Genomic DNA, 27,916 nt, shown 5'->3' on the forward strand with positions numbered 1-27,916 from the left:
AGAGTACTTACAAGGTGTTGCTCAGACCACAAGCTTAACTCTGTAATTCCAAGTACCAGATCCCTAGAGGTGGTTATCAGCAGGTCATCTACATCTGTTGCTTCTACCTTCTCATAAAAAAAAAATCAAGAGGCTCAAGTGCTCCTGTAGCAGGAGGTTTAGGACTAGCACCATAGCTTGTAGTTAGGGTAAGGGCTGCCCATTTTAGAACATAAAAAGAGTCACTAATAACTGCAATTGCAGGAAACATTGTGGAGATTGCATTCTCTCATTCAACATTTGGAGAATGTTGAATTTGGAGAATTCGGAGAACATTTGGAGAATTTTCTCAGTATTCCCACTATATACACTCACTACTTCACATTTTTCATAAGGTTAATATTTCTGCTGTATGACTTCAAATTTGTATCTTGGAATAATAAGGCTCTAGAAGGTATATTATTTGGTTCCAAGTCATTGCAATAGAGCCATCAATTTATATATTTACTTTACAACTGCACGCTTACAAATTATAGTAGAAATTGATAGCATTCAGTTTATAAAATTAGCTGGTGTCCCTACACACATACTCTTTCCATTACAGATGAACATAGGCTTTGCTTATAAGTTATGTTAGACTTCTGTAACATTATACATATTTGAAACAATTTGATAACTGTACAAAAACCCACCTTAAGGCACAGCAAGTTAATACAAAATAGAATTCAGAAAAGTCACCAAGCAGCCAACCCCAAAAGCTGGCATTGTTAGAAGTACGTTAAAAATTCACAAATTAAATATTTAACAAGCTACAATTGTACAATACAAACTAAAATGTACTAGAACTCCCTCCCCCCACTATGCAGCTGAAAACCTGCCTTTTAAACTTTTGTGTTGAAAAATCAATGTTTATGCTATGCAATGGCTGAGCTAGCAAACACAATTAAATTTGAGGAGCTCTGCAAATTCATAATTTTATTAGCTTCTCAGAGGTATAATTTTAAACATGAATTGAACTTCATCCCTTCACTGAACTCATCTGTTTAGACAAGAAAACAAGAACCAAGGACTATGCCTTTCCATTTCTGAGTCAAAAAGTGAAAGTGATTTGCACCTGCTGTGCATTCTAACACACACACACAGCAGCTTTGTTTTAGCTCAGCCTTCATAAATGATATACACATTGTGAACCTCTGAAAGTAGCACTTAACAGTAAGAAGCACTGGTAGATCTACAGAACACATGAAGTCAGACTACTTGTGCACTTGCACAAACTTTCATTGCTCCTCATAAAACTAGCATGTTGCCTTCACGTTGGCTAATTTTTCAGATTTTCTAGTGTTCTAGGTGATTTCAATTATTTTACAGAAATAAATCATTCACAAAATAAATAAATGTAACAGGTTTTTCAATAATACGATATTTCCAATTTGGCAGGAACAAAGCAGTTTTATTGATGGATTACGTTGTTTTAGGATTACGTTGTTTTTGAAGACCAATGCAGCTTCTGCTAAAGACAAACAAATGAACTGATAACTGACACAAAATTAAGGAATGCTACACAATGTACACTCTGGAAGTCACTAGGCTTCCTTGTGTTCTTTTTCCATAAACTATAGTATCTTTGTGTATTTTATAGCAAGATTGGAAAAAGTGTATCTGCTTAGTTGCAATTTAGCATACTTCTTCCTGTATGAATCTGGTAATCTTCGTAGACGACCAAGCAGCTCTGAAAAATCTTGCACAGCAGAAATAGCAGCAACGAAATATATGTGAAGAATCCAGTTTTGTAAAAGAAAACTTTAGGCAGGAGCAATGCATGTTTTGGGGCAGGAGCAATAAGAGCCAACTGGCCAAGCTGAACCCAAGAGGTGATTTCATGTAAACTGGAAACTGAAAGAGCATTATATTTTAATCTAATGACTATGGAAAAGACTTACCCAACAATTATGGAACAGCCTTCCTTGCCACTTGTTAGGTATAGAATGACAGGTATTTAGACTGGATAGCCAGACAAACGAACTTGTTCTAAAAAGGCCACCCCTCCCTCCCATTGACATACATCAGTCATTTATTTGCTTAGTGCTTCTTACAAGCACTGAGGTTCAAGCCAGATTATATATAAAGGCTCTTTACACCATCAAGAAAACCAAGTAATTCATAATGTAATATGGAAATTGAATGAGTCCATGTAATCTAGTCTAGGTAAAATGTCAATTAGCAGTTTTGCTTCGTCCTCGAACTTTAAATTACGGTATTTGAATCTTGTGAGTTAGTCTGAAAAGCTGACAACCACACGTGGAAGGCGGATCATAACACATTTTGTCAGGGTGAAACCAGCCTGAAGAAAATAATCCAGCTTAGTATAGCTAAGGGAAATTTGTGCACAAATACTAATTACTCTTGGTCTTTTACCGTACCAGGTGAAAAAGCATGCTTATCAGCTTGTCCGGACAACTGAAATATCTATCAATGGTAACTTGTACAGGAATAGCCCACAACTGTAAATACTTATTAAACAGAAGATATAGTACAAATATTTTACACATACCAACAGAAGGGGGGGAGGGGGGAGATCTACAGTTTTCTGCACTTTTCTAGATGGGACACTTCCCAAATGGACATACTCCATTTAAAAAAAGAGATGTTTGGCACAGTTTTGTAGTTGGCTTTTCAACATTTCCCCCTAGTTTATCTAGAATGATTCTTGCATGTAAATAGGTGTTTGGCTATGCATAAATTGGTCTGGGGAAAAAGGGCCAGTCTCTCAAGTTAGAGTTTCAAAGTCACAAGAGCAGAAGCAAGCTGCAATTCAGTAAATAAACTCTCCAGGTATTTCTTGCAGCAAAGGTTCCTCAAATTTAAACCGCTTGGAAATAGTTTTCTGTTCAACAATGTTATCTTTTTCTGACTGCCTACACTGGCCCAGTGTATATGAAGCTACTACAATCAGCTCTTCTGTCACTACTGATTCTTCTGTTTTTTCTCCATCTGTAGAATTTTCAGAAGTAGAATCTTCTTCATTTACGATAATGATATTGGCCTCCTCTTTTGTGTCCTTAATCCAGCATACAGTATCAGGAACATCACTTTGTGCTAGCCAAGAATGCAGCAAGCATTCTTCTGCTGTTGCCCGTTCCCTAGACAGAAAAGTGGGGAAACTGGCTTAAAGATACTGGCCAAAACAATTCATGGCTAAAAATCCAGTTCGGGATGAATTTCTCATAATTTCAGTAATTACCTCATGGTGGAGAACAAACACACTGAACTAGAATGTTGTGGGCATGTGTTAAGATGCAAGTTCAGCAAGCACATTAGCATCGGGTCAATCTTGTCAATGCCATGTTTAACCTTTTCCATGAAATAGTTTCACAATGATCTCCACAATCACTGCAAAGTCTATTCATGCAGTGAGAAAACTTGTTTTAATGTCATTAATTTTAAAAATTTATATGACACCTTTAAGAGCTATACAGCCCTTTCAAGGTGGTTTACACGCTAAAACCATCATCAAATTGATATCATACGCCACTCTTATACACAAGGCTAGGAAACCCCCAAAATTACTTGTTTACAATAAGTTATGTACACAGGAAAGGCTTCTGCCCACTTTACACAAAATGGCAGTCGGGGGGCTGGCTATTCAAAATGGCATCTATATAGTAGCTACACCATGCAGACAGCATTTCTCATGCAATAATTTCTGAGTTGGACTGGTTAAGAACCTGCTGCATGTAACCCAAAGGAATATTTTGCAGCAGTGTGAAGACAAGCCACATGACGGCAGCCAATCCACATGGTGTGTGGTTGCACACAAGGTGCATCTAGATGCAATTTTTTAGCCACCGTATGGGAGCTATTTTATGTGGCTCAGGACTTGGATCACTAAAGAGCAAATGGCTCCTTAGGGTTCCATCTTAAATTTCAAAACAATTTCACTTTGGTGTATATAAATGTGGGCCATTATTTTGAATTTTCCACATATTGTGACAAAGTCCTTTGCAAATTTTTTTAGAATGGTTTTTCACCAGAATTCTTTTTTGAATTTGGGGTAGAGTGATTAGATGAAGTCACAGTAGCACTGAACATGAATCCACAAAACTTGGAGATAAATCAGCTCCCAAAATTTCAAATATTCCAAAAACTTCTCCCTGAAGAGGGAAGTTAGATTATTAGCATCAAATTATAAATATCTTGGCAGCCATATCCCAGTCTAAGGTAGCAACTTACATAATGAGCCTGTTCAGACGTCATGCTAAGCCATGATGGTTAGGAGTTTTGAGCTAACCATGGTGGCTTAGTGTGACGTCTGAATGAGGGTCAGACCCAACCATGCTGGGTTACTAACCATGCATAAACCACGCTCACTAACCATCTGCTGCAAGATGGTTAGCAATGCTAGCCATGGCTTAGCGTGACGTCTGAACAGGCTCTGTTGTTAATGGAGCGCTTCCCAGCAAGAGCAGCCAAAAATGGTCATTACAGGAGGGGGGCTACTGATGGCTGTTGGCAGCCATTTTCTTCTTTCTTTCTGAGTCTGCTACAAAAATAAGCAAAAAATGAAAGGGCGGAAAATTGTGCAAAAATGTCCATATTGCTAGAATGCATATTTGTGCAAAATTGCTGTATACTGCTAAAACGTGCCTTATCCCCGTATATCACTAAAACACGCATTTTCACATATATGCAGAATCGCTATGGCAATTTTGCACATATGCACGTTTTAGTGATATATGGGGATGATGCGCATTTTGGCGATATGGCAATTTTTGCATAATTTTTTGCCCTTTTAATTTATTTTTTGCTTATTTCTGTAACAGAATCAGAAAGAAGGAAAGAAGGAAAGAAAGGAAGGAAGGAAGGAAGGAAGGAAGGAAGGAAGAAAATGGTCGCCAACAGCCATCAGCAGCCCCGCTCCTGTAATGGCCACGTGTGCTGCTGAGGCTGCTGGGATGCGTGACAGACAGTTGGAGGATTGTAAGAGGGAGGTGGCTAGAGAGTGGCTAGGCTAGAGAGTAGCTAGGCTAACCATGCTGTGGGCCATGGTTAGCTGCATTTGTGGCGGGGCTCTCGCAGTGGTTAGTGCTAGCCACCCTGCAGCATGGTTAGCCTAACCATCCTGCCCCAATGTGTGTCTGAACAGGGTCAATGTGTTATAAAGACAACCCATCCCTTGTGCTACAGGTTGATTTCATCACCAGTGCTGGTACAATGGCAGCCAGTAGCTTTTTAAACAGCAGGATAAGGAAATGAGGGACCTCTAGTTGGCTTGGTGTTTTGGGTATTAAAAGTAAATTACACAGTTTACCAATTATTCAAATGACAAATAGGGCAGAGCTGGATGGTTCTCTGTATCACTTGTTACGTTTAGGACGCTGCTTTCGCTCCTGCAGTACAAGAAATAATACTGCAACATTAATAGAGGAAAATATGAAATAACCAGGAGAAATAACCAAAAATTGTCATATTTCAAGGAGGAGGAAAATGTTCTGAAGGAATACCAGGATCCTGACTTAATATCCTGTTTGGTTAACCAACATTAAACTAGAATTAGATCCAGAATACACGTGCCAAAGCCAGCATGTGAAGAGAAGAGGAAAGGAGGGAGGGAGATGCACATGGGACCCAATGCTGATTCCTGGCAATGTTACATCTGAACTGAATCAGCAATTCACATTTGCAACTTTTATCTGCACCTTTCGTCATTTTACAGTAATAAAGAAAAACCTTTAAATACAACTTACTCGGGTTTTTTAACCAGAAGAGATTTGATGAAATCCACAGCAGATTCAGATATAAGATCAAAATCCTCAGAGTAATTTACATTCATCTGAGATATATTTAAGAATGTTTCCTGTTTATCATTTCCCAAGAAAGGCGATACCCCTGTTAGCATGACATATGCTAGCACTCCAATGCTCCTAAATTGAAAAACAGAAATAAAACACGTAAGCTCCATAGGAGGAAAACTTGTAGTTTTAAGGTAACTGTTCAGTAAAGAGCTCTCCTTACCACATATCTGTTGCAGTCCCGATTGGATCATAACTCAGAATTTCTGGAGCTATTTCAGAGAAAACAAAATACAGCTTGTTGCGATGCTCCAATGCCAAACATAGTATACAGAAATGTCATCATATTTCTGCAGCTTTTACTAATGAAGATACTGGAGCTTGAGAACTAATCAATGTAGCTTGTACTTAATTGAACGGTTGTAAGTGTTCCTTGCAGTGTCTTGGTTCCTCTGAATCACTGTCACAGATTAATAACCAAGATCTGAAGGTAATGTGCAGATGTGAGACTTTGACACTTTATTTTAATGTAATCCAAGAATCTATATTCCATCCCTATACTACTTGCCCTGAGGATCACATTAATGACTTGCAAAGAACTTACCCACATATTCAGGTGTTCCCATAATTTCTCTTAGTTCTTCACTATTCTTCATTACTCTGGAAAGACCAAAGTCAACTATCCTAATGTCTCCCAATGGTGATTCACTGGTTAGCAGAATATTCTGGGGCTGAAAATAAGTGAATGGAAATAAGGCAATTGTGACAGGAGTTGAACCACTAAAAACTGCATAGCAGTCCCAATTGCTTTGAGTCCTGCCCATTTAACACAGAAAGGGGCTGGAAATGTTCTGAAGATCAAGACAAGAATAAAGTGCCTACACCGAAAGAGCTCAAGACAGGGCAATAGGGAGTTTTAGTCTCAATCCAGCTGCTTCCATAAAAGCCAAACAATGCTTCCAAGTAAGATTATATGCTGTATATCAAAACATTAAAAGGATGTGCATACTACAACAATATTGCATTATTAACATCTAAGAAAGGAAGTCAGTAATATTTTATGCAATATTTTATGAAACTTAATATAATACACTGTGCTGAAGTTTAACTCCAGTGCTGAATCAAATGTATTTATATAGCATTGTACACAGCACCCTTAACAAAATGAGAGGACATCACCATCACAAGGTGCTTACAATCTAGAGATTGACACAAGGGAGATAGCAGAGGAAAGGAAAAGAAACGGGGGCAGGGAAAAATAAGTAGCATGGAACAACTAAATAAAAAAACACACTGCACACACACAAAACCAAGTGGGCTACATGAAGTCTATGTGCCCAATGAAGCCCACCATTTTCTGTTTTGCAATCCATTAAAGAAATCAGGTAATATAATACATTATTAGTAACAAATTAAGGAAGTTCAGTTGAGCAGTATTTCTTCAGTTAAGCTTTATGGATAGTCTATCTACTACCAACTTACCAGGTCTTCTGTGGTGCTCTCCCCCACCCCCAATACAGGATCTCATGAGACACCTGTTCAACCTATGCATGATTTCTTCCTCGCCCAACAGACTCCTTCCTATAAACTGCGACACAGTTCCTTTACCCACCCTGCATCGCTTCTTCCCTCTAGCTCCTATAAACTCCATTTCCTCACACTATTTCTCCAGCCTCACTCCCAACCTGAGGTAATTGCAGTTAACTTCATGACCACCTACACTCCTTTCAATAATTAATTGGAGAAATTAATTCATTTCAAAGCTCATGGTGAAATCATGAGCTTTGACTGGTTATAGGACTAGTATTCATTAAGACATGTCAAGGTATCTGTGTCCCACATGATTCACCCACCGGTGTTCCAGGCCCACCTATATCTATAAGCATGTCACAATTAGAGCACAAGCTAGTAGTAGGGACAGAGCCCAAGGACCGAGTACAAGTGGGGGAGGCATCAAGAACCAGAAAGCTTTCAGTAACTCCTGGGAGAGTGGGATGTTAGCGTAACTGAAGAACAGCTTGGCACAAGTGCTGGATCAAAATCAACTCCATAAGAAGCCAGTAGTACGGCTAAGCACAGAAAAAGCACAGTTAAGGGCACAAACCTATGGGAATAGTTAGCCGCCTCCGAACTCAGAGGCAGCTGACTATCCAGCACAGGGCAGGCGGAGCACGGAGGGGATCCTCTCCTCCACGCTTCAGCTGCCCTGCATTTGCAGCTAGATGGCCGATTTCAACTTAACGTAACAACACTTCTGCAGTCTCCTCCCCTCCCCCAGGAACACCCCCTTTTCGCCCACTCCACGCTGCTCTTATGAGCGCAGAGCTGGGGGCGAACTGAGCTTGGAGTCCTGGATCCAAGCTCAGTTCCCAGAAACAGAGAAATCCTATGGCCATCTAGACACTGTCTAGCGGCCATAGGTGTGTGAAATCGGAACACTTAAAAAAAAGTAAGAACCTTCTAACAATAGGGAGTTTAGAAAGAAATAGAAGTTTCAGTTCTTAATATTTTCTCAATTCCACAGAACCATATAACCTTACCTTCAAGTCAAGGTGAACTACGTTATTTCGATGTAAAAATGAAACTCCTTCCAAGATCTGCCTCATGAGACGCTTAACATCTTTTTCCTTGAAGGCATCTTCTCTTTCAGCTACGCATTGGTCAAAGATTTCCCCTCCAGCAGCACTGAAGAAAAGCACAATTATTTTTTAATTTCCAGGAAGAGAAACACCCCATCCAATTATTCATTCTAATAGGTTGTATTCTTAGATCGTAGAGTATATGTGCATGCTAGTCTCAAACAAGATTAACAGGCAAACAAGCAGCTTTTCAATATTTTGGTAACCTACCTAGACACTCAGCAACTTTTGTACACTGGCACCTATGTTTTTACCAAATCTAACATGAAAACCACCGCCAAATGTATATGCAACACTTGATTTGGTAGAAACAATGGATGTCAGCAAAAATGTTTACACTCTTTCTACTTAAATGTTTTCTATAATACAAGATTAATCTGATGTATAATTTATTTATGTATGTATTACATTTATATCCTGCCTTTTTACCTCCCTAAGGAACCCGAGCTGGCGTACATAATCCTCTTCCTCTCCATTTTATTTTCACAAGAACAACCCTATGAAGTAGGTTGGGCTGAGAGTCTACGACTGCACCAAAGTCACCCAGTGAGCTTCCATGGCCTAGTGGGGACTAGAACCCAGATCTCCTGACTCCCAGTCCAACACTCTAGCCACTAAACCACACTGGCTCTCTTAATTAGATTTAATATATGCATTACTATTTTTATGTAGAACATTTCATATTTCAGCTGTTATTCAAAGAACTATGCAAAAGTTACATTGTAGGAGGAATCAAGAGGTTGAACAATAATGGCAACAATCTTATGATAAAGTACTCTTCTGTTAAGTAAATATTTATAAAAGTTTTCATAGACCAAACATCCTCCTCGTTTTAAGGCGCAATCCTATGCACGTTTAGAAGAAAGAAGTCCTACAACTCCCAGCACGCCCCAGCCAGCCATGCTCAGGCATGCTGGAAGTTGTAGGACTTTTTTTCTGTCTAAACATGCATAGGATTGCACCACTAATGTGTTAAGAAACTACAGGTATTGAGTCACATATCACTTATCTTCAAAATGAGAATTCTTCTGGACATAAAAGCTGTATCCTGCACAGAGATTGGTGAAATCCCACTGTAGTCAAAGGAATTTAATCAGCTGAGGTACAGAATTTCAGCCCAAAACGTTTAATAAGGAATGGTGACCATGGTAGCTGTGACTCAGGCTTTTTCTTAGCACTAAATGTAAAGCCTAAGGCAGTCCTAAGCATACATACTATGGAGCTGCATTACAAAGCAGTGGGACTTATTTTTAAGTAAACATGTTTCGGATTGGGCTCTGATCCAGTTCCTTCATATAAAAAGGGATTTTGTAAACTGGATGCTTTCACTAGAAAGAAGGTATGCAATACATCTTAATCACTACGATTCTGAACACACGCAATTGTACATCTGCTAGCAATACTACGAAACATCCCTGAAATTAATGCAGAAATTAATGTGACCCTGATAGAGTGGCGGCATTTGTGTCAGAATTAGCCAAATGATCCAGGGGCAATAAAAAAAAGCAATTAAAATTTGCAAATAAAAAAGTGACCAGCTCTCATTAATGTATGCAAACATTTGCAATTAATCTAGCAGTCATGTTGGCAGCGTTAACTTACCATTTGTAGCCCTGCCTTTGTAGCTCAGGCAGGGTGAAGGATCTACACATCATTAGCAAATGTTAAGTGCCAGGTTTAACCATATTATTTGCCTGAGCCTTTCAAACGAACAATTGGATGGTAAGAAAACTGGTTTTACTTGCTGTTATTTATCTACTATTTAAATTGCTATTTTATTGTTTTATTGCTGCTATTTCTTTTGATTTCACTGTTTTAAAATGTGTTGTATGCCACTTTGGAAACTTTAAAATGCAATCCCATCCCGTATTCACATGTTCACTTTAACAGTAATTGAAAACAGTTGCTTTTCCACCTACTGCTTGGTAAGGGTTTTTCTTTACATTTAATTAAAAAATGTATGTCAAACAGGAGGAATGTATGTCAAAATGAGGAGGAGTGGCATTTGTGTCAGAATTAGCCAGATGATCCAGGGGCAATAAAAAAAAGCAATTAAAATTTGCAAATAAAAAACGATGTTAACATATTCAGCTGCCATTCTTCTATGCAAGCATTCATAATAAGGAAAAAGGTTATTAGGATCCATTCCAATCTAGGTTCGGGACTGGTTTTGGGACAGAAACAGCATTGGTCGCCCTGGTGGATGACTTATGCTGGGGAACAGACAGGGGGAACGCAACCACTTTAGTTCCCCAGGACCTCCCAGTGGCTTTTTACCATCAACCATGGTATCCTTCTACATTGCCTGACTGGGCTGGCTTTAGGAGGCACGGTATAATGGTGGCTCCAATCATACCTGGTTAGTCTCAGAAGATGGTGCTAGGGAACTTCTGTTTTGTCCTGTGGCCTTTGGCTTGCAGGGTACAAGGGTTCATCTTGTTCCCCATGCTATTTAACATCTACATGAAACCACTGGGGGAAGACACCCAGAGGTTTGGGCTGCAGTGTCGCCAGTATACAGATGACACACAGCTCTGCCTTTGTTTTCCACCTACTAATTCTAGGGAAGCTGTGGAACTCCTTAATAAGTGCCTGGAGGCAGTTTAGGGATGGATGAGGGCAAACAAGACAGAAGTATTTTGGGTGGGGAAATCTGCTTATCTGAATAGAGGGATTCAATTGGCATTGGATTAGGTTGCACTTCCCCTACAGGGCCATGTCTGTAGCTTGGAGATGCACCAAATTCTTTGGTGACTGTGGAAGCACAGGTAGTGGCAGCAGTCAGGAGCGCCTTTTACCAACTTTGGTTGGTAGGTCAGCTGCAATCCTATCTAGAGAAAGCAGACCTAGCCTCAGCTATGCATGCCCTAGTTATGTCGAAACTAGATAGCAATAATATGCTGTATGTGGGGCTGCCTTTGAAGATGACTCAGAAACTTCCACTGGTACAGAATGTGGCTGCTCATGTCTAGCCCCTTGTTGGGGATAGACGGTTGGATCATATTACACAGCTGCACTGGCTGTCAGTGCATTTGAAACTAGCACCATTTGGATCAGAGTGATGCATCTTCCTTTGTTTTTGACCTAAACTAGTCAATGTTTATTAGCTTGCAAGGCCGTAATGCAGGAATTACGATTAAAAATGATCTCTATTAAAGACACCGTATCCTCTTTCTGAAAAAAGAAGACTGCTGTTTTTATTTGTTTTATTAATTTTATTGGCAAGTTTTACCTGCCTTGTTTTTATGATTTAATTGTTATTTTGTATTTTGCTATGAGTTGGATCCAGATTTAGGTGTATGCAACTGGGCTGGCAGAAATGGACTCCTCCCATCCTTCTCTCCATGGCAGCTCCTCCAGCCTCCTGAAAATACCACAGAGGATCAGGGGGTCTTACTGAATGGGACAGATAGGCTATGGTGTGGGGAGCTTAAAGGGAAAGGGAAAACCCCTGAAAATTGGGAAAGGACACCTTCTGCTCACGGAAGGTGCCTCTGTCTGATTTTTGAGGATCCTCCTTCCCTCCCGTACCACAGTCTATCCCATTCAGCAGGGTCCCTTGACCCTCAGGGAAGGGCTCTTGTGGAAAGGAAAGGGCAGGGAAATCTGTTTCCACCAGCTGAGTCACATCTACCTAAATTTGGTTCCATGCCCTAGACCCTATGTATTGCTAGCCACCTTCAGTATCATTTGGTGGAAAGACACAATACAATATTAAAAACTCTGAGAATGAGCAAATGAAGCAATGCCAGTCACCCACTTTAACATCAAATTGGGAACTTGTTGAGATTCATAACTGTCATGTTTCAATGAGTCAATACATTCCAAGAACATTAGGAATCTGGTCAGCAACAAGAGTCTTTTTGCAGTCTATAGTTATGTGCTTTGAAATAACACATGCTGAAAGGCAGAATATTTGATAACAGTCCAAAGTACTGGTCTTGACTATTAATCTGCTGTAAACCACATGCCTTTGCAACCTCAAGAACACAGGGCACTATGGAGCTGCTCTTAAACACTGGTTAGGAACTTCAACTGACAGAGAACCAGCAGTCTTTTTCTTCAACAGGGCTGGGGTCCTGTGCACATACTACCAGGGATTCAGCATTTGCGCTGGCTTCCTATGGTCTTTTAGGTTTTCAGTTTTCAACTCTTGAGCTGCAATCCTAAGCTTATTATTAAAGAATAAGCTCCACTGAGATCCATGCGACTTAGTTTTGAGTAAACATTCTTAGGTCTGCACTGTAAATCCCTAAATGGTTTGAACTTTATATGCCTGAGGCACCTCCTAAACCATTTACATTCACTGAACTGGGGATTTCCCCGCTCATAGCCAAGATTTTTAATGTAGGGGCTAAGAATGTGAGCTGCGAAGTCCCTAGCTGAAATCTTGCCTCAGCCAGGATTTTACAAGGCGATCTCTGTTCTCTCAGCATCAACCTCCAATTCACAATATAGAGGTAGTAATATCAGTTCATGTCACCAAGATGTTAAATAGATTACTGAGATCATTTATATGGAGCATTTAAAACACTTGACATGTACTATCTAAATGCTAGGTGCTCATCATTTACATACTGCATTTCAAGTATTCAGTTTTGTAATTCACAGTTACAAAACACACTCTTTAATTAATCAGTCTGTGCACCAAGTTCAAAACATATGGCAGATAAAGAGGTATATTTGGTATATAGTTCATAGCTATGAACTCACTTTTCCTGGAAGACTGGTAACGCCTGAGTCATTTTTCAGAATGGCTGAAAGATTTTTATTTGGGGTTTGTGTTTGCAAGCAAGTATTATATTCATAAAAGGTTAAAAAGTGTACATTCTGTGTTTAGCCCAATATTTACCTGGATATGTGTAGTTTTTTAAAAAAATGTAACCTACCCAGAGCTCCAAAGATATGGCAAGATTATCAGAATAAATAATAAACTGGTCCATCGATCAAAAATGTGCCATTTTCAATAAAACATAAGTCATTTATTAAAGCCCGTCATTCTATAAACACATCTTATCATAATGAAGTTAATACTTACTATTCCAAAACCAAAATCATTTCTGTTGGTGTTTCATATATTTCATGCAAGTTAATAACCCAATGATTGCGTTGTGCCAGTTCCAGAACTGCAATCTCATGAATGATCTCCATCCGGCAATCTTGTCCCTTCCTTCTTTTTCTCATGAATTTTGCTGCAAACTCTTTTTCAGTCTCTTTCTTCACACACTTCTTTACTACTGCAAATTTCCCCCTAGAATTAGAGTGGAGGAAGAAGAAAGGTAAGCTGGATACAAATTTAGACTACATTTGCTATTCAGCAAACGCAACCCAAACACTTGCGAGCGTCTAAGGATGCTGCTAGACCACAAGTAGGCAGTGTGCACTAACGACACCTTTCTTGGTGCCCTACCCCCTCCCACTACTTCTTAAATTTTCTTACTGACAGCTGGGATCATTTCAAAGCAGTATCTGGGCTTCCAGCTGCTGCCATTCTCATTTCCTATGAATGCATCTGGGCCACACGTAAGGCTCAGATACATTCTTAGGAAATGAAGATGGCAGCCGGCTGCAGGGCAATGTTTTATTTTGCAGCACACACTGCCATTAAAAAATAGAAGGGCAACAAGAAAAGGGGACCTTGAGCTGTGGGGTTGGGTCTCAGACTTCACTGTTGCCTTATACTCAGTCTTTTGGACAGTTTACTTGTCCTTTGCAACTAGCTACACCTCCCATGGCAGGCATTTTGTGGTGGTGCCCAGGACAGTTTCTCATATTGCCAAATGTGCCCACATGCCCCAAAAGGTTTCCTACCGCTACCAATCAAATTGCATTTGGACAGCTATTCCATCTTTCTCTCCTTACCTGATTTTTTTCTGGTCAGTAAAGAAACTGAAGAAGCAGTGGGAAAACACGGGACACGTTGTCTGGACCTTCCATAAAAATGTGAATGAGGTGGGGTGATTGGACAATAAAACCCTTGTTTAGAAATACCCACAGATGCCAAGTTTCTTCACCAATTACCTTGAGAAAACCCTCCCAATTACGAAGCCAAGACCTGGTGTAATTCTTATAATGCAGCTACACAGCTGCAAGAATGTCTTCATAAAATAATTCATTATCATTTTAAAGATTCAAAGTCTGGCTTTTGTGTATTCTATGACTGGAAATATTACCTAAAAAATAAAAAGCATGCATATTGAAATCCTATTCTCTTATAGACACCGATCTAAATATCAGTTCAACAGGAACACTGGCATGTGTGGACCAAAGATTTGGAAAGTACTGACTTGCTTTACTGAATGGCTCAACACTACAATTGATACACAGGGTTGTATGTGTTTCATAATTCTGTGCAAATACAGAAGCAACATTTGGAACTGGGTGCACAATTTAGCATCTTGGGGATTCCAGTCTTCATTTATTTTCTTCTTTGTTAAAACAAGTTTCCAGTTCCTTTGGTAGCACAGATGGGCTTGGGAGGACAATGGCTGTCATTATTTTTTTCATACAGCTCTCCCCATAAGGGCCATCTCCTAATTCACAAAGGACAAAGAATATTTAATTCAAAAGAGCTTGAAGAAGAACTACTAAGTTTGAGGATAGTTTAAGAGGAGGCCATCAGCTCTAGCAGATAGTACAGCGCCAAAAGGTCAAATGACAGTTACTTTTCATACCTATCACAGGTGCTAAAACATCAGCCATAAACCAAATCCAGATTTTACCATATCTCCTTGCAGCTCTTCCAAATCTTTGTGACTCTTTACTAATTTGGTCCAGACATTCTTTTGAATGTGACTCAGCCGCACATGAGTGCAAAGTGCAATGAGATCCTAGTCAGAACATAGCTCAGCTGATGCGTGACTTCCTAAATAGCTCAGGACCAACTAAAATGTTACAGTTCCCATCAGGAAGCTTCCTAAAAGACACCTATATCCTGGCATTCAACCTTAAGGCTATAGCGTTTGCAAAGTCTTCAGAATAGTGCCCCCCTGGTGCAAAGACTCTCTACGCAATCGCTGGTGTTAATACACTAAGCTATTTTCAAATGCTACCATTTTATGCGGAAATGTATCAGAGATCTTAATGTGGGGGCTGCAATGTTGTATTGGCCCTCACTCAAAGTAAATGGCCATGGAAAAACTTCTTACTTCCTATGCTATTTTGCTTGCCTAGGCAATAGGGGCAGGAGTTCCTCCTCTTTTCCATTTGGTTGGTCTCTGCTGAAAGCTGATGACGGCGATATCCGTAAAACAGAAGTGGACAGAGTTCACAAAACCTTATGCCATAATAAATTTGTTGGTCTTTAAGGTGCCACAGGACTGGCTTTTTCTATGTAGGAAGTGTAAATAGAAAGTTAGGCCTCATCTGGAGTACTGTGTCCAGTTCTGGGCACCACACTTTAAGAAGGATGCAGACAAGCTGGAGAGGGTTCAGAGGAGGGCAACAAAGATGATCAGGGGACTGGAAACAAAGCCCTATGAAGAGAGACTGAAAGAACCGGGCATGTTTAGCCTTGAGAAGAGAAGACTGAGGGGAGATATGATAGCACCCTTCAAGTACTTGGAAGGTTGTCACAGACAGGAAGGCCAGGATCTCTTCTCGATCATCCCAAAATGCAGGACACGGAATAATGGGCTCAAGTTACAGGAAGCCAGATTCCGGCTGAACATCAGGAAAAACTTCCTGACTGTTAGAGCAATACGACAATGGAACCAATTCCCTAGGGAGGTGGTGGGCTCTCCCACACTGGAGGCATTCAAGATGAGGCTGCACAGCCATCTGTTGGGGATGCTCTGACTTGGATTCCTGTATTGAGCAGGGGGTTGGACTCGATGGGCTTATAGGACCCTTCCACCCCTACTATCCCCTTCATGGATCACTACCTTGTTGTGGCGAAGGGGCTTGCGTAACTCAGTGAAGCCATAAGCTATGCCGTGAAGGGCCACCCAAGACCGACAGGTCATGACAGAGAGTTCTGACAAAATGTGGTCCACTGGAGAAGGAAATGGCAACCCACTCCAGTATTCTTGCCAAGAAAACCCCATGGAACGTATCACAAGGCTAAAAGATATGACGCCGGAAGATGAGCCCCTCGGGTCAGAAGGTGTCCAATATACTACTGGGGAAGAGCAGAGGGTATTTCCAAGTAGCGCCAGAAAGAGTGAAGTGGCTGGGCCAAAGCTGAAAGGACACTCAGCTGTGGATGTGTCTGGTGGTGAAAAGAAAATCCGATGCTGTAAAGACCAATATTGTTTAGGAACCTGGAATGTCAGATCAATGAATCAAGGTAAGCTGGAGGTGGTCAAACATGAGATGGCAAGATTGAACATTGACATCTTGGGAATCAGCGAACTAAAATGGACAAGCATGGGCAAATTTAATTCAGGTGACCATCATATCTACTACTGTGGGCAAGAATCCCTTAGAAGAAATGGAGTAGCACTCTTAGTCAAGAAAAGGGTGGGAAAAGCAGTACTGGGGTACAATCTCAAAAACGACAGAATGATTTCAGTACGAATCCAAGGCAAACCATTCAACATTACAGTAATTCAAGTCTATGCCCCAACCACTGATGCCGAAGAAGCTGAGGTTGATCGGTTCTATGAAGACCTACAACACCTTCTAGAACTAACACCAAAAAAAGATGTCCTCTTCATCATAGGGGATTGGAATGCTAAAGTAGGAAGTCAAGAAATCACTGGGATAACAGGCAGGCATGGCCTTGGTGTACAAAATGAAGCAGGACAAAGGCTAATAGAGTTTTGCCAAGAGAACACGCTGATCATAGCAAACACTCTTTTCCAACAGCACAAGAGGCGACTCTACACATGGACATCACCAGATGGTCAATATTGAAATCAGATTGATTATGTCCTTTGCAGCCAAAGATGGAGAAGCTCTATATAGTCAGTAAAAACAAGACCTGGAGCTGACTGTGGCTCAGATCATGAGCTTCTTGTTGCAAAATTTTGGCTTAAATTGAAGAACGTAGGGAAAACCACTAAACCATTCAGGTATGACCTAAATCATATCCCTTATGAATATACAGTGGAGGTGAGGAATAGATTTAAGGGATCAGACCTGATAGACAGAGTGCCTGAGGAACTATGGACAGAGGTCTGTAACATGTTCAGGAGGCAGCAACTCAATCCATCCCAAAGAAAAAGAAATGCAAGAAAGCCAAGTGGCTGTCTGATGAGGCTTTACAAGTAGCTGACGAAAGAAGGGAAGCAAAAAGCAAGGGAGAAAGGGGAAGATATATCCAACTGAATGCAGAGTTCCAGAGAATAGCAAGGAGAGACAAGAAGGCCTTCTTAAATGAACAATGCAAAGAAATCGAGGAAAACAACAGAATGGGAAAGACTAGAGATCTCTTCAAGAAAATCGGAGATCTCAAGGGAACGTTTTGTGCAAAGACGGGCATGATAAAGGACAACAAAGGCAGGGACCTAACAGAAGCAGATGAGATTAAGAAGAGGTGGAAAGAATACACAGAAGAACTATACAAGGAAGATCTGAATGTCCCTGATAGCCATGATAGTGCAGTCACTGAACTTGAGCCGGACATCCTAGAGAGTGAAGTCAAGTGGGCCTTAGGAAGCATTACTAACAACAAAGCTAGCGGAGGTGACAGTATTCCAGCTGAGCTATTTAAAATCCTAAAAGATTATGCTGTTAAAGTGCTACACTCAATATGCCAACAAATTTGGAACACTCAACAGTGGCCACAAGACTGGAAAAGGTCAGTTTACATTCCAATTCCAAAGGGCAATGCCAAAGAGTGTTCAAAGTACCGTAAAATTGCACTCATTTCACATGCCAGCAAGGTGATGCTCAAAATACTACAAGCTAGGCTTCAGCAGTATGCGAACCGAGAACTACCGGAAGTACAAGCTGGGTTTCGAAGAGGCAGAGGAACTAGAGATCAAATCGCCAACATTCGCTGGATCATGGAGAAAGCAAGAGAATTCCAGAAAAACGTCTATTTCTGCTTCATTGACTATGCTAAAGCCTTTGATTGTGTGGATCACAACAAACTGTGGCAAATTCTGAAAGAGATGAGAGTACCAGACCACCTTACCTGTCTCCTGAGAAACCTGTATGAGGATCAAGAAGCAACAGTAAAAACCAGACATGGAACAACCGATTGGTTCAAAATTGGGAAAGGAGTACGACAAGGCTGCATATTGTCGCCCTGCTTATTTAACTTATATGCAGAGTACATCATGAGAAACGCCGGGTTGGATGAATCACACGTCGGAATTAAGATTGCTGGGAGAATTATCAACAACCTCAGATACGCAGATGATACCACCCTAATGGCAGAAAGCAAAGAGGATCTCAAGAGCCTCTTGTTGAGGGTGAAAGGGGAGAGTGCAAAAGCTGGTTTGAAACTCAACATGAAAAAAACTAAGATCATGGCATCTGGCCCCATCACTTCCTGGCATACAGAAGGGGAAGAAATGGAAGCAGTGACAGATTTTATTTTCTTGGGCTCCAAGATCACCGCAGACGGTGACTGTAGCCATGAAATTAAAAGACGCTTGCTCCTTGGGAGGAAAGCTATGGCTAACTTAGACAGCATAGTAAGAAGCAGAGACGTCACCTTGGCGACAAAGGTTCGTCTAATCAAACCTATGGTTTTCCCAGTAGTAATGTATGGCTGTGAGAGCTGGACTATAAGGAAGGCTGAGCGCCGAAGAATTGATGCTTTCGAACTGTGGTGCTGGAGAAGACTCTTACGAGTCCCTTGGAGTGTAAGGAGGTCAAATCAGTCCATCCTAAAGGAAATCAACCCTGAGTGCTCCTTGGAAGGACAGATAATGAAGCTGAAGCTCAAATATTTTGGCCACCTAATGCGAACAGAAAACTGTCTAGAAAAGACCCTGATGCTGGGAAAGACCGAAGGCAAAAGGAGAAGGGGACGGCAGATGATGAGAGGGCTAGAAAGCATCACTGATGCAATGAATATGGATTTGAGCACGCTCCGGGAGAGAGCAGAGGACAGGAAGGCCTGGCGTGCTATGGTCCATGGGGTCACGAAGAGTCAGACATGACTGAATGACTGAACAACAACAAACCCTACTATTCTATGATTCTACCTTTACCTTGCAATTTACTTGTTAATGCAGTAAATATCTACACCCCCACTCCCGCAAAATGTGATGCCTAATCCCAATATTCAAAATCATTCTTACCTGCAACAGTCAAATCTTTATTTTTTCCTGCTTAAAAGATGGGGAAATCTATTTCTGACAAGGAAGGACAACGCACTCAAGTATGCACCCTGCCAGCCCTTATGAAAATCACATGTGGCATAACACCACCATGACCAATTAACTTGGACTCCACAAATCCAGATTTGTAATAATATAGTTTTGATCTACTTAGAAATATTAATTTCTAATTCAACACCACAGAAAAGTCTGCCTGGTTTCTCAACTGTTATGGATTAGAATTACTACTCCTCAAATTTATGTAGGATTTGCTTTGGCCTATGAAAGCAGAAGAAATGTTAGTTTATTAACTCTCCATAGTCTAGAACTACCGAGTTCCCTTGCCTGCACAGGCAAGGGAAGAGCTATCCAATTTAAACTGAAACATCATAAGGAAACCTAAATGTATACTATTAATATATTTAGTACAGGTCAAACTTACTTAAGACTAGGGTTAGATTAGTCTTTAAAAACCCCACATTCATCAAATCTTTTCTGTACTTAACCCCTAAGACTGTAGTCTCAACACATACATACTTGGACATACAAGCTCCATTGAAATCCATGGTAATTAGTTCCAAATAAATTTTGGTTAAGTGCAGGGCGTGAGAATTTACTTTTAAGAGGCATATCAGGAGGAAGCAGAAGCTTGAAGCACTACAGGAATACAAATTATTTCTTCTGAGGAAAGGAGGGTGTTCCTTGGTTGGGCATGAGCTATGACTATTTATTTACTTCTATTTAAATGAAGAAAATACTTGGTAAAGTTAAATGGTTTCATTACCCAAATCTGATGGCTGCAGTATGGTGCTGACTAAAAAACTGAATGGTTTTACTAGAATTCAAAGTTGTAATAGAGAGCTCAAGGTCATTTCTTGAGACTACCAACCTCAGAGGCATGGTTTAAGTTGGCATGCCTCCTTGGCTTGAAGAAAAGAAACAAAGGGCCTACTGATTGCAAGTCAAGCTCAATAAGCAAAATGCTTTTACGTCATATGTTTACCCACTTTCTGGTTGTCATGGGTTCCGCTAGTGAACAACGGAGAATGTGATATCAAATAATAGTTTCTTAAAGTAATCTACAACGTCCTGTCACTATTTTGAATGCTATACTTATTAATAGTAACTTCAGTAAGGAAATTAATCTTTTTGAAGGGGTGAAAGGGAGTTTGAAAGCAATGGAACTGCATTCGATTAAGTAAGAATTAATTCTAGACTTTAGCTATTTGTATGGGGTATATTCACGATCTGCCCATACACTCTGTATTTGGAGAAAAAGAAAAAAAGATTTTTAAAAAGTCATACACTCTACTGCAAGCAGTTCTTCTATTCTCAATCTTATCTCTTCTTCCTTCTCAAATAAATGTTTAGTTGCCTGTGTTCTTTCAGAGCATAATCTTAAATATTTTTACTCCAAAACAAGTCTCACTCAGTTCAATGCGGCTTACCCCCTACAAAGTAGGAACTCACCAGGAGGGAAAGGCTTGACGTTATGTCCAAACGGGGAATCCTGGTTTGTCACTCCCCTAACAAGCCAGAGTTTGAAACCAGGTGTCGTACAATTCCTGACTTGTTTGGGGCCGACAAGCCAGGAGTTGTGTTGGGACATAACACTAAGCTTTCGTTTTTTTGCTGTTGAGTTCTTGGTTACTGAAGCAACTTCTGCTAGCAGGAGGAGCCAAGGGGTTCACACTTGCTCATGAACTATAAGCCAGGATTCTCCATGGCTTAGCGTTTTGTTCTACTGCAGCCGTTCTCAAAGTAGTATGAGGCTTTACTAATATCCATGTAATAAACAAATAAAATACATTTGCTAATATCTAAACATTACAGTGTGATGATCCTGCCTTATACTGGATATGATTGCTAAGGTCTGGTCATTTTACTGTGCCAAAATCCCATTCTGGGAGTCAGCAAGGGTAGTTTATTTAACTCTGTAGTTGTATTTCTCTGTTACCTAGACAACATGATCATCCCTTTTCTATTAGATTGTTCATTCACTCTTAAATTGTCTTATGGTTATGGTTATTTGCTTGGGATTGCTTGTTTGAAGTTGTTTTAGATATATGTTCTCTTGTGTATATTGTGTTTGTGTGATTATTATGTAAATGGCCTTTAATCTCTGTATACTGTATTTTTAAATGTTTTTAATCTTTGTAAACCACCAAGCGAGCTTTGGCTATTGGGCGGTATAGAAATGTAATAAATAATAGTAATAATAATTAAATACTTAAGCAGAATTTCCCAATTTCCAACCAGACAAGCTGGGAAACGTGGGAACTTAATATTGTTCCTGTTGCCAGCAATTTGAATTAAAATGGACAATGGGAAAGCTTTCCTGCACTAACACTCCCTAATTGGCTTCTGATAGGGCCCTGTCTTGTAATGGACTGACTGGTTTATATCACAGGAATGGAGTGGTCAATCCCTCCCCAATCTTTACTGATTGCCCCCATTAAAGGGCAGGATTCCAGTTTCTGTTTTGAAATTCTTCTGCTTATATTTCTTTGTACTTGAACATCATGTGCTTGAGGTCAATGAAGGCTGCCCCTGCCTCCTGGATACAGTTTAGGAACACACTTTTGACTTCTAGAACCTTATACCTAATATGAACTTCATCCCTGTTTTTAGTAATATCTTCTCTCTTGCATGGTTGCATTCCATGTTGATCTGATTTCCTAAGATTATATATATACTAAAACAATTTGCTATACAACGGCATAACATGTCTCAGAAAAATATGTAGATTTTGGCATAAGCAAATACATAAATCCACGAAAACGGATGTTGTTCCCCACAACCTATTTATCATATCTTCACTAATGATCAGTAGTGCACCAATGTATTGTGTGCTGCCCAAGACGCAGGAACAATGTGATCCATAGCTTTGTGTGCTACAAAACCAAACCAAAGTAAACCAACAGCAGAGGCATCCTATCTAAGATGAGGTGTATCTTCACGCACATTCAGATAAGGTTGGAGTGCTACGATTGGTGTCATTCTGTTTTCTATACATATTTGAGAAGTTAAAGCCATTTACTATTATGCAGTGACTAATACTATTTCCTCCAAGGTCTAACCTGATGTTCTCTAGCAAATCCTAGTTACCCTAGACCAGGGATGGGGAAACGCTGACCCTCCAGAAATTGTTGATCTCCAATTCCCATCAGCCCCAGTCAGCGCAGCCAATAGATTATGGGAGTTATTGTCCAACATCTGGAGGTCCAAAAACTTCCCATCCTTACACTAGAGTCTCCCTTTCCCATTCTTGCCTGAAGTGATATCACTGCCAACTACTCCTACACAATCCACCACAAGCTTCTTTAGTTTGGTACTATCAGCTGTGTTCTTAACAGTTCAGTTTCTTTGTTGTTGATGCTATTTCCCCCTGGTATTGTACATACCATTCAAGTCTGTACTTCTGCAATAGCTAGTGTTACATAAAGTTTCTTTTAAACTGATACCATGTGAATTTTAGTACCCTAATTTATTGTATATTAAAAATGATTGAAATGGTATCCTATTGCTTACCTTCAAGGCCCAGACAGGAGAAATAACCTGTGCAAGGCAGGCAGCATAACTGACAATGTATGCTCTCACCCCCAATGTAAAGAAAGCAGACAATAAACCACTACATTAAAGAAGAATGACAACGTATTCATTTGCAATAGCTGTCAAAATCGAAGTAGTTCTGACATAAAGGCAATACGAGCAACTTCCAAGCTTGATTCATTTCAGCCATAATCAAACAATAACTAGATAGGAAGATCTGCTCAACTTGAAGCCATAATTAAAGATAGTTGCAAAAATTGGTTCAAATACACCTGCTTTCCTTAAGCCAGGGAAGGGGAACCTTTAAGGCGAAGGCTGCCTTGCCTTGGGAAAAAGTGGCTGTGGAAACCAGCAGTCGGTTGGACCAAAGTCAAAAGTGTGTGGAGATTCCCCTTCTCTCCTCCCCACTTTCTCCCCTTCGTCATCCATCCTCTCTCTCTCTCAGTCCACACAGCCATCCATGTGATCTCTCCCTCTCTAGCGCACACATAAGCACTCATCCATCCATCATTCATTCTTTCACACACACTCCATCCCCCCCCCCCCACACACACACACACACTCATCCTCTCTCAAGCAGGTGCAAACCAAATATCAAGAGATGGAACATGGTGGTCACTGTGAAGAGAAAGAGATGCTAGGAACCAGGCAGGAGCACATGCGAGCTTGGAAGCCTGATTCCAGAATGTGGTAGTCAGGAGAGCCTTTCTATGCAATTGTATAGCCACACTCTGTGGTCAGGTCTCCAAGCTTGTGTGTACCTATCTGCCTCCTGGTGTCTCTCATTCTCACAGCAGCCACCACTTTCTCTCATTCTCCTCCACGTTCATGCCTGCCAGGCTAAGAAAAAGAGAATACTACAGCAGAAGAGGGGGAAGATGGATGAGAGGTGGTGGGCCAAATGCAAAGACTTACTGGGCCATATACAGTTTGGAGGCCTGCGGCTCCCCATTCCTGTCTTAAATGCTTTGTCAAACAATGTTTGTGTCACACTAAACAAACGTTAACCGATACTCTTCCATCCCTAAACAGCCTCTATTGCCTCTATTACGTTGCTGTTCTTCCACAATGTCAGAATGAAAACTTACTACAATATATCATGTATGTAGTTTTGTACCAACATAGCTCCTTAGTGAAAGAAAATCCTTTGGGATGGTAGACAGGCAAGTCTTCATTTTTTGCCTCTGCTTATTTCTGTCCCATGGAGAAGATTTCCACTATGTCATATCTTACAACAGGTAGTTAGTTACCAGCACAAAAGGCACAAGCCCACCTTGTTGTCCTAGTAACATTAGACTTGCTATACCTAGCATTACATCCCTCAACTGACTCTTTGATAGCAACATACAGGTCAGTCCTTAAGATGTTTCCAAGGGGTTGATAAATTATACTCTGCATACTTTATAATACTATAAACATACGTATGTATGTACAGTTAATTATAGCAGTATTGCTTCCAGAGAACAATATACCCTAGAATATACTCCTTTTATTGGGCTGTATCCCGCTGGCAAAACACAATGCAAGCTTTTGAACCTCAAAAACCTGGGAGGTATAAATGAGAACAGAATTTGATATGCAAGTGCATTTGATAAATGTACCTTTTATTTGATTTTAAAAATTCTGAGACTGTATTTCTTTTTATTTACTTTTAATTTCATTATGGACAATTGCAGAGACAAGACTTGATGACCACAGTGTAGGGACACAGCCACCACCAAAGTTAGGAAAATTTCTCCTTTGCCACCCATCTTCATGTTCAGAAATTTCTAACTGAACTTCCAGTGGCAAAAATACTTCGGCTACAATCCTGCAAATGGGATTCTCATCAGCAGGATCAACTTTCTGACAGATGTCAGAATGGGGGAGAAAATCATAGACATGTTAATCAGCAGACCATGACCACTATCTACCCCAAGCTAAGCATTTTAAAACTCATTTCAACAGGAGATATTTAAGCATATACTTAACTTTCCCACTGAAATGAAGGAAAGGCCTAGCTTCAGCTGGATAGTGGCCCAACTATTTAAAAGCGATCAGCACCAATAAATCAGGGAACTGCAAGTAAAGGGCACAACTATTTATTTTTTAAATATTATTTTTCTCCGGAGGCATTAGTATAATGCAAATTAATATTTTATTTTTCAGTTCCATGGACAAGGACTTACATTTCTCAGTACCTCCAGAAGTGGTCTATTTTCAGATTTTAGTAAATTTCTATATTATTAACTGTGACTCTGGATGCATGAAAATATGGTGATGCAATCTACCGTAAAAGGATACAGCTCTATTTTAAAAAAAAAATAGCAAGGACTGCAAGGGGAGAAGAGTGCCTGTACTATAAGTAACCTAAGTCTTCATTTTGGAAAGACTTACAACCCAGATATGTTAAAAATTAAAATTCCTCAAGGTTGAGCATACTTCAGTCACAGTGGTCTATCCTTAAAACAGTCCAAAGTCACAGCTTTGATCCCTACAAATAATTTTTTAGAATAACACACTGGGGTTGTTTATGCCTTCTGACTCAGACTAAATGCTCCCAAGCTTGTCTCTATCTTTACAACAGTCTTAGGTCCATAAACATTAATGACTCGGCAATTAGTCAAGACTTGCACAAAGTCAAAATCTAACATCAGTGAAGTATACCTTCAAACTTAGTTATTTAAAGCAAGTCCCTAACCATCAGCTTGTTATATCTTGTGACATCACTTTTAAAAATGTCCCTTTTAAAAAAATGTCCCAAGATTCAAACTGAGAGAAAAAGTTTTCTACTATGTTTCTATGCTTAAACACAATTGCTTTTATATACAGATCACACAGAAAACGTACATAATTAGTGATTAAGACTGAACAAATGCAATGTTAAAATAGGTGATATTAAGATGTAGTTTCTTCAGGCTGACAAGATACTTCAGATGGACAAGACTGAGTTCTAAACTCAGACATAATCACTGTCACTGAGATGTCATTCAAGTTCCTAAGACCAGTACTCTTTAGCTCATACACAAGCTTCATCAGTTAGTTTGACATTAAGCATGCACACACAATCGTACGTATAATATGTATTTAGTAAGTTATCACACAAATGGACTCTTTACTTTTCGATCCTAATTTGACAAACCAGCCTCAAGTGACTCCATGCTTGCATGTTTCATGCTATTCGTATGGTTTGAAAGGACAGCTAAAACTCCCATTGTGATGGTAAACCAATCTGAACTATTCAGGTCCTATTGATGTTGAATGCTATACACCACACCCAAGTTACATTTTTCTTCCTTCCCATTAAAAAAAGCCATTTCCTAACATTCTTCCTTTAGCACAGCCAACAGGGCTATACAGATAAGGGCAGGCTTGATTTTCCATGGTTGGGATACTGCACTCACAGAGGGCAGGGTTAGCCCCTACTTCAAACAGCGTTTGAATGGATTCCTTTACTTTCTCCCATATAAGTGGACTGATAGCAACTCATATGGGGAAGAAGTCAAGTGTCACAATCGGGGCCAACTTTGCAATATGGGCAAAAAAAAGAAAACGAGGGAAGTAGGAGACGAAGAGGAAGCGCATACGAAGACGCAGCGCGCCCCTCTGAACACCCCGCCGCCGCTGCCGTCATCAAGGTCACGGGCGCTTCGTGGTGCCCCCCCAGAACGGGGGACGGGAGTGAGAGGCAGCCAAGAAAGGGCCGCGTGCGGTCAACGCCCTCCTGCCCGCTCCCAGCCACTTCACGAGAAACACGCAGCGTCCTGCAGAAACTTCGAACCGGTCGCCCAAAGGGCTGCTGGGGCGGGCGGCGGGCAGGGCAGCCAAGGCAGCCCGCTGACGCTGCAGACTTGCTGGCAGCGGGGCGACAGCCGGGGCCGCGTGCGGCGGGCCCATTCGGGATTTCCTCCTTCCCCATCGCCCTTGAGGCGGGGGAAGCTCGCCGCGGCTTCTCCCGCTCACCCTTCCGACGGCTCCCCTCCGCCACCCCCTCCCCTCCCCACCTCTCCCCTCCCCTCCCCTCCCCTCCCTGGCTCCTCCGAACTCGCACGGTCGAAGGGGAGCCGACCTTCTGCCGCACCTCGAGAGCAGGTTCCCGCCGGCCCGCAGGGCGCCACCAGCGGCCCGCGCGCTCCGCAAGAGCCGCAGCGCCCCCCGCCAGACGGAGGCGCGCGCGCGCCCGCCCCGCCGCGGGCGGGACGAGCGGGGGCCGGACGGCCGTCGGAACCGTCCCCCGCCCCACTGCCGCTCGCCCGCTCACCTGCCGAGTTCGCGGCCGGGGCTGAGGCTGTAGCGCTCCTGGAAGGGCTCGCTGAGGATGGGGGTGCGGATCTCCGTCAGCAGCCCCCCGCGCCGCTGCTGGTGGGGCGCCCGGCTGCCCCGGGAGCGGGTCGGCGGCGGCGGCTTCTCCTCGGGACTCATGGCGAGAAGGCGTCGAAGCGGACAGGCGGCGCGCTCAGCCCCTCTCCTTTTTGCCCTCCCCCGCCCGCTGCGGGAGAAGCGGAGCCCGTCCGGCTCCTACGACCAGGCAAGGGCGGCGGCGGCGGCGGCGGCGGCGTCTCGCTCGAGGTGATTCGAACCAGCAGCCGGGGACGGAGGGCGGCAGCGCTGTGAAAGGAGCCGCCGCACGCGCTCGTTTGACTGGCAGCTGGAGAGGAGCAAGCAGAAGCCCCGCCCCTCCGCCCAACCCCGCCCCGCTACATCCTCGCCCCGTCGTAACCCAACCGCCTTTACCTGCGGGGAAGAAAAGCGGAGGGGGTGG

At 41.6% G+C, this 27,916-nt stretch overlaps 1 protein-coding gene across 1 annotated transcript; it reads right to left on the bottom strand.

Moving 5' to 3' along the window:
* Positions 1 to 170: 170 nt before the first annotated feature.
* STK17A (serine/threonine kinase 17a) lies at positions 171 to 27,850 on the bottom strand. The gene is made up of 7 exons (XM_084857790.1): positions 27,416 to 27,850; positions 13,446 to 13,658; positions 8,309 to 8,453; positions 6,373 to 6,499; positions 5,992 to 6,040; positions 5,724 to 5,900; positions 171 to 3,119 (listed from the first exon to the last, which is right to left on the bottom strand). Exons 1-7 carry the CDS (start codon positions 27,574 to 27,576, stop codon positions 2,792 to 2,794), a joined length of 1,200 nt encoding a protein of 399 aa, XP_084713916.1. The 5' UTR covers positions 27,577 to 27,850; the 3' UTR covers positions 171 to 2,791.
* Between the last annotated feature and the right edge of the window lie 66 nt (positions 27,851 to 27,916).

Source organism: Heloderma suspectum, chromosome 5 (genome assembly GCF_057233095.1).
Source record: "Heloderma suspectum isolate Gila_16-S chromosome 5, 16-S_ref, whole genome shotgun sequence".
Taxonomy (NCBI): domain Eukaryota; kingdom Metazoa; phylum Chordata; class Lepidosauria; order Squamata; family Helodermatidae; genus Heloderma; species Heloderma suspectum.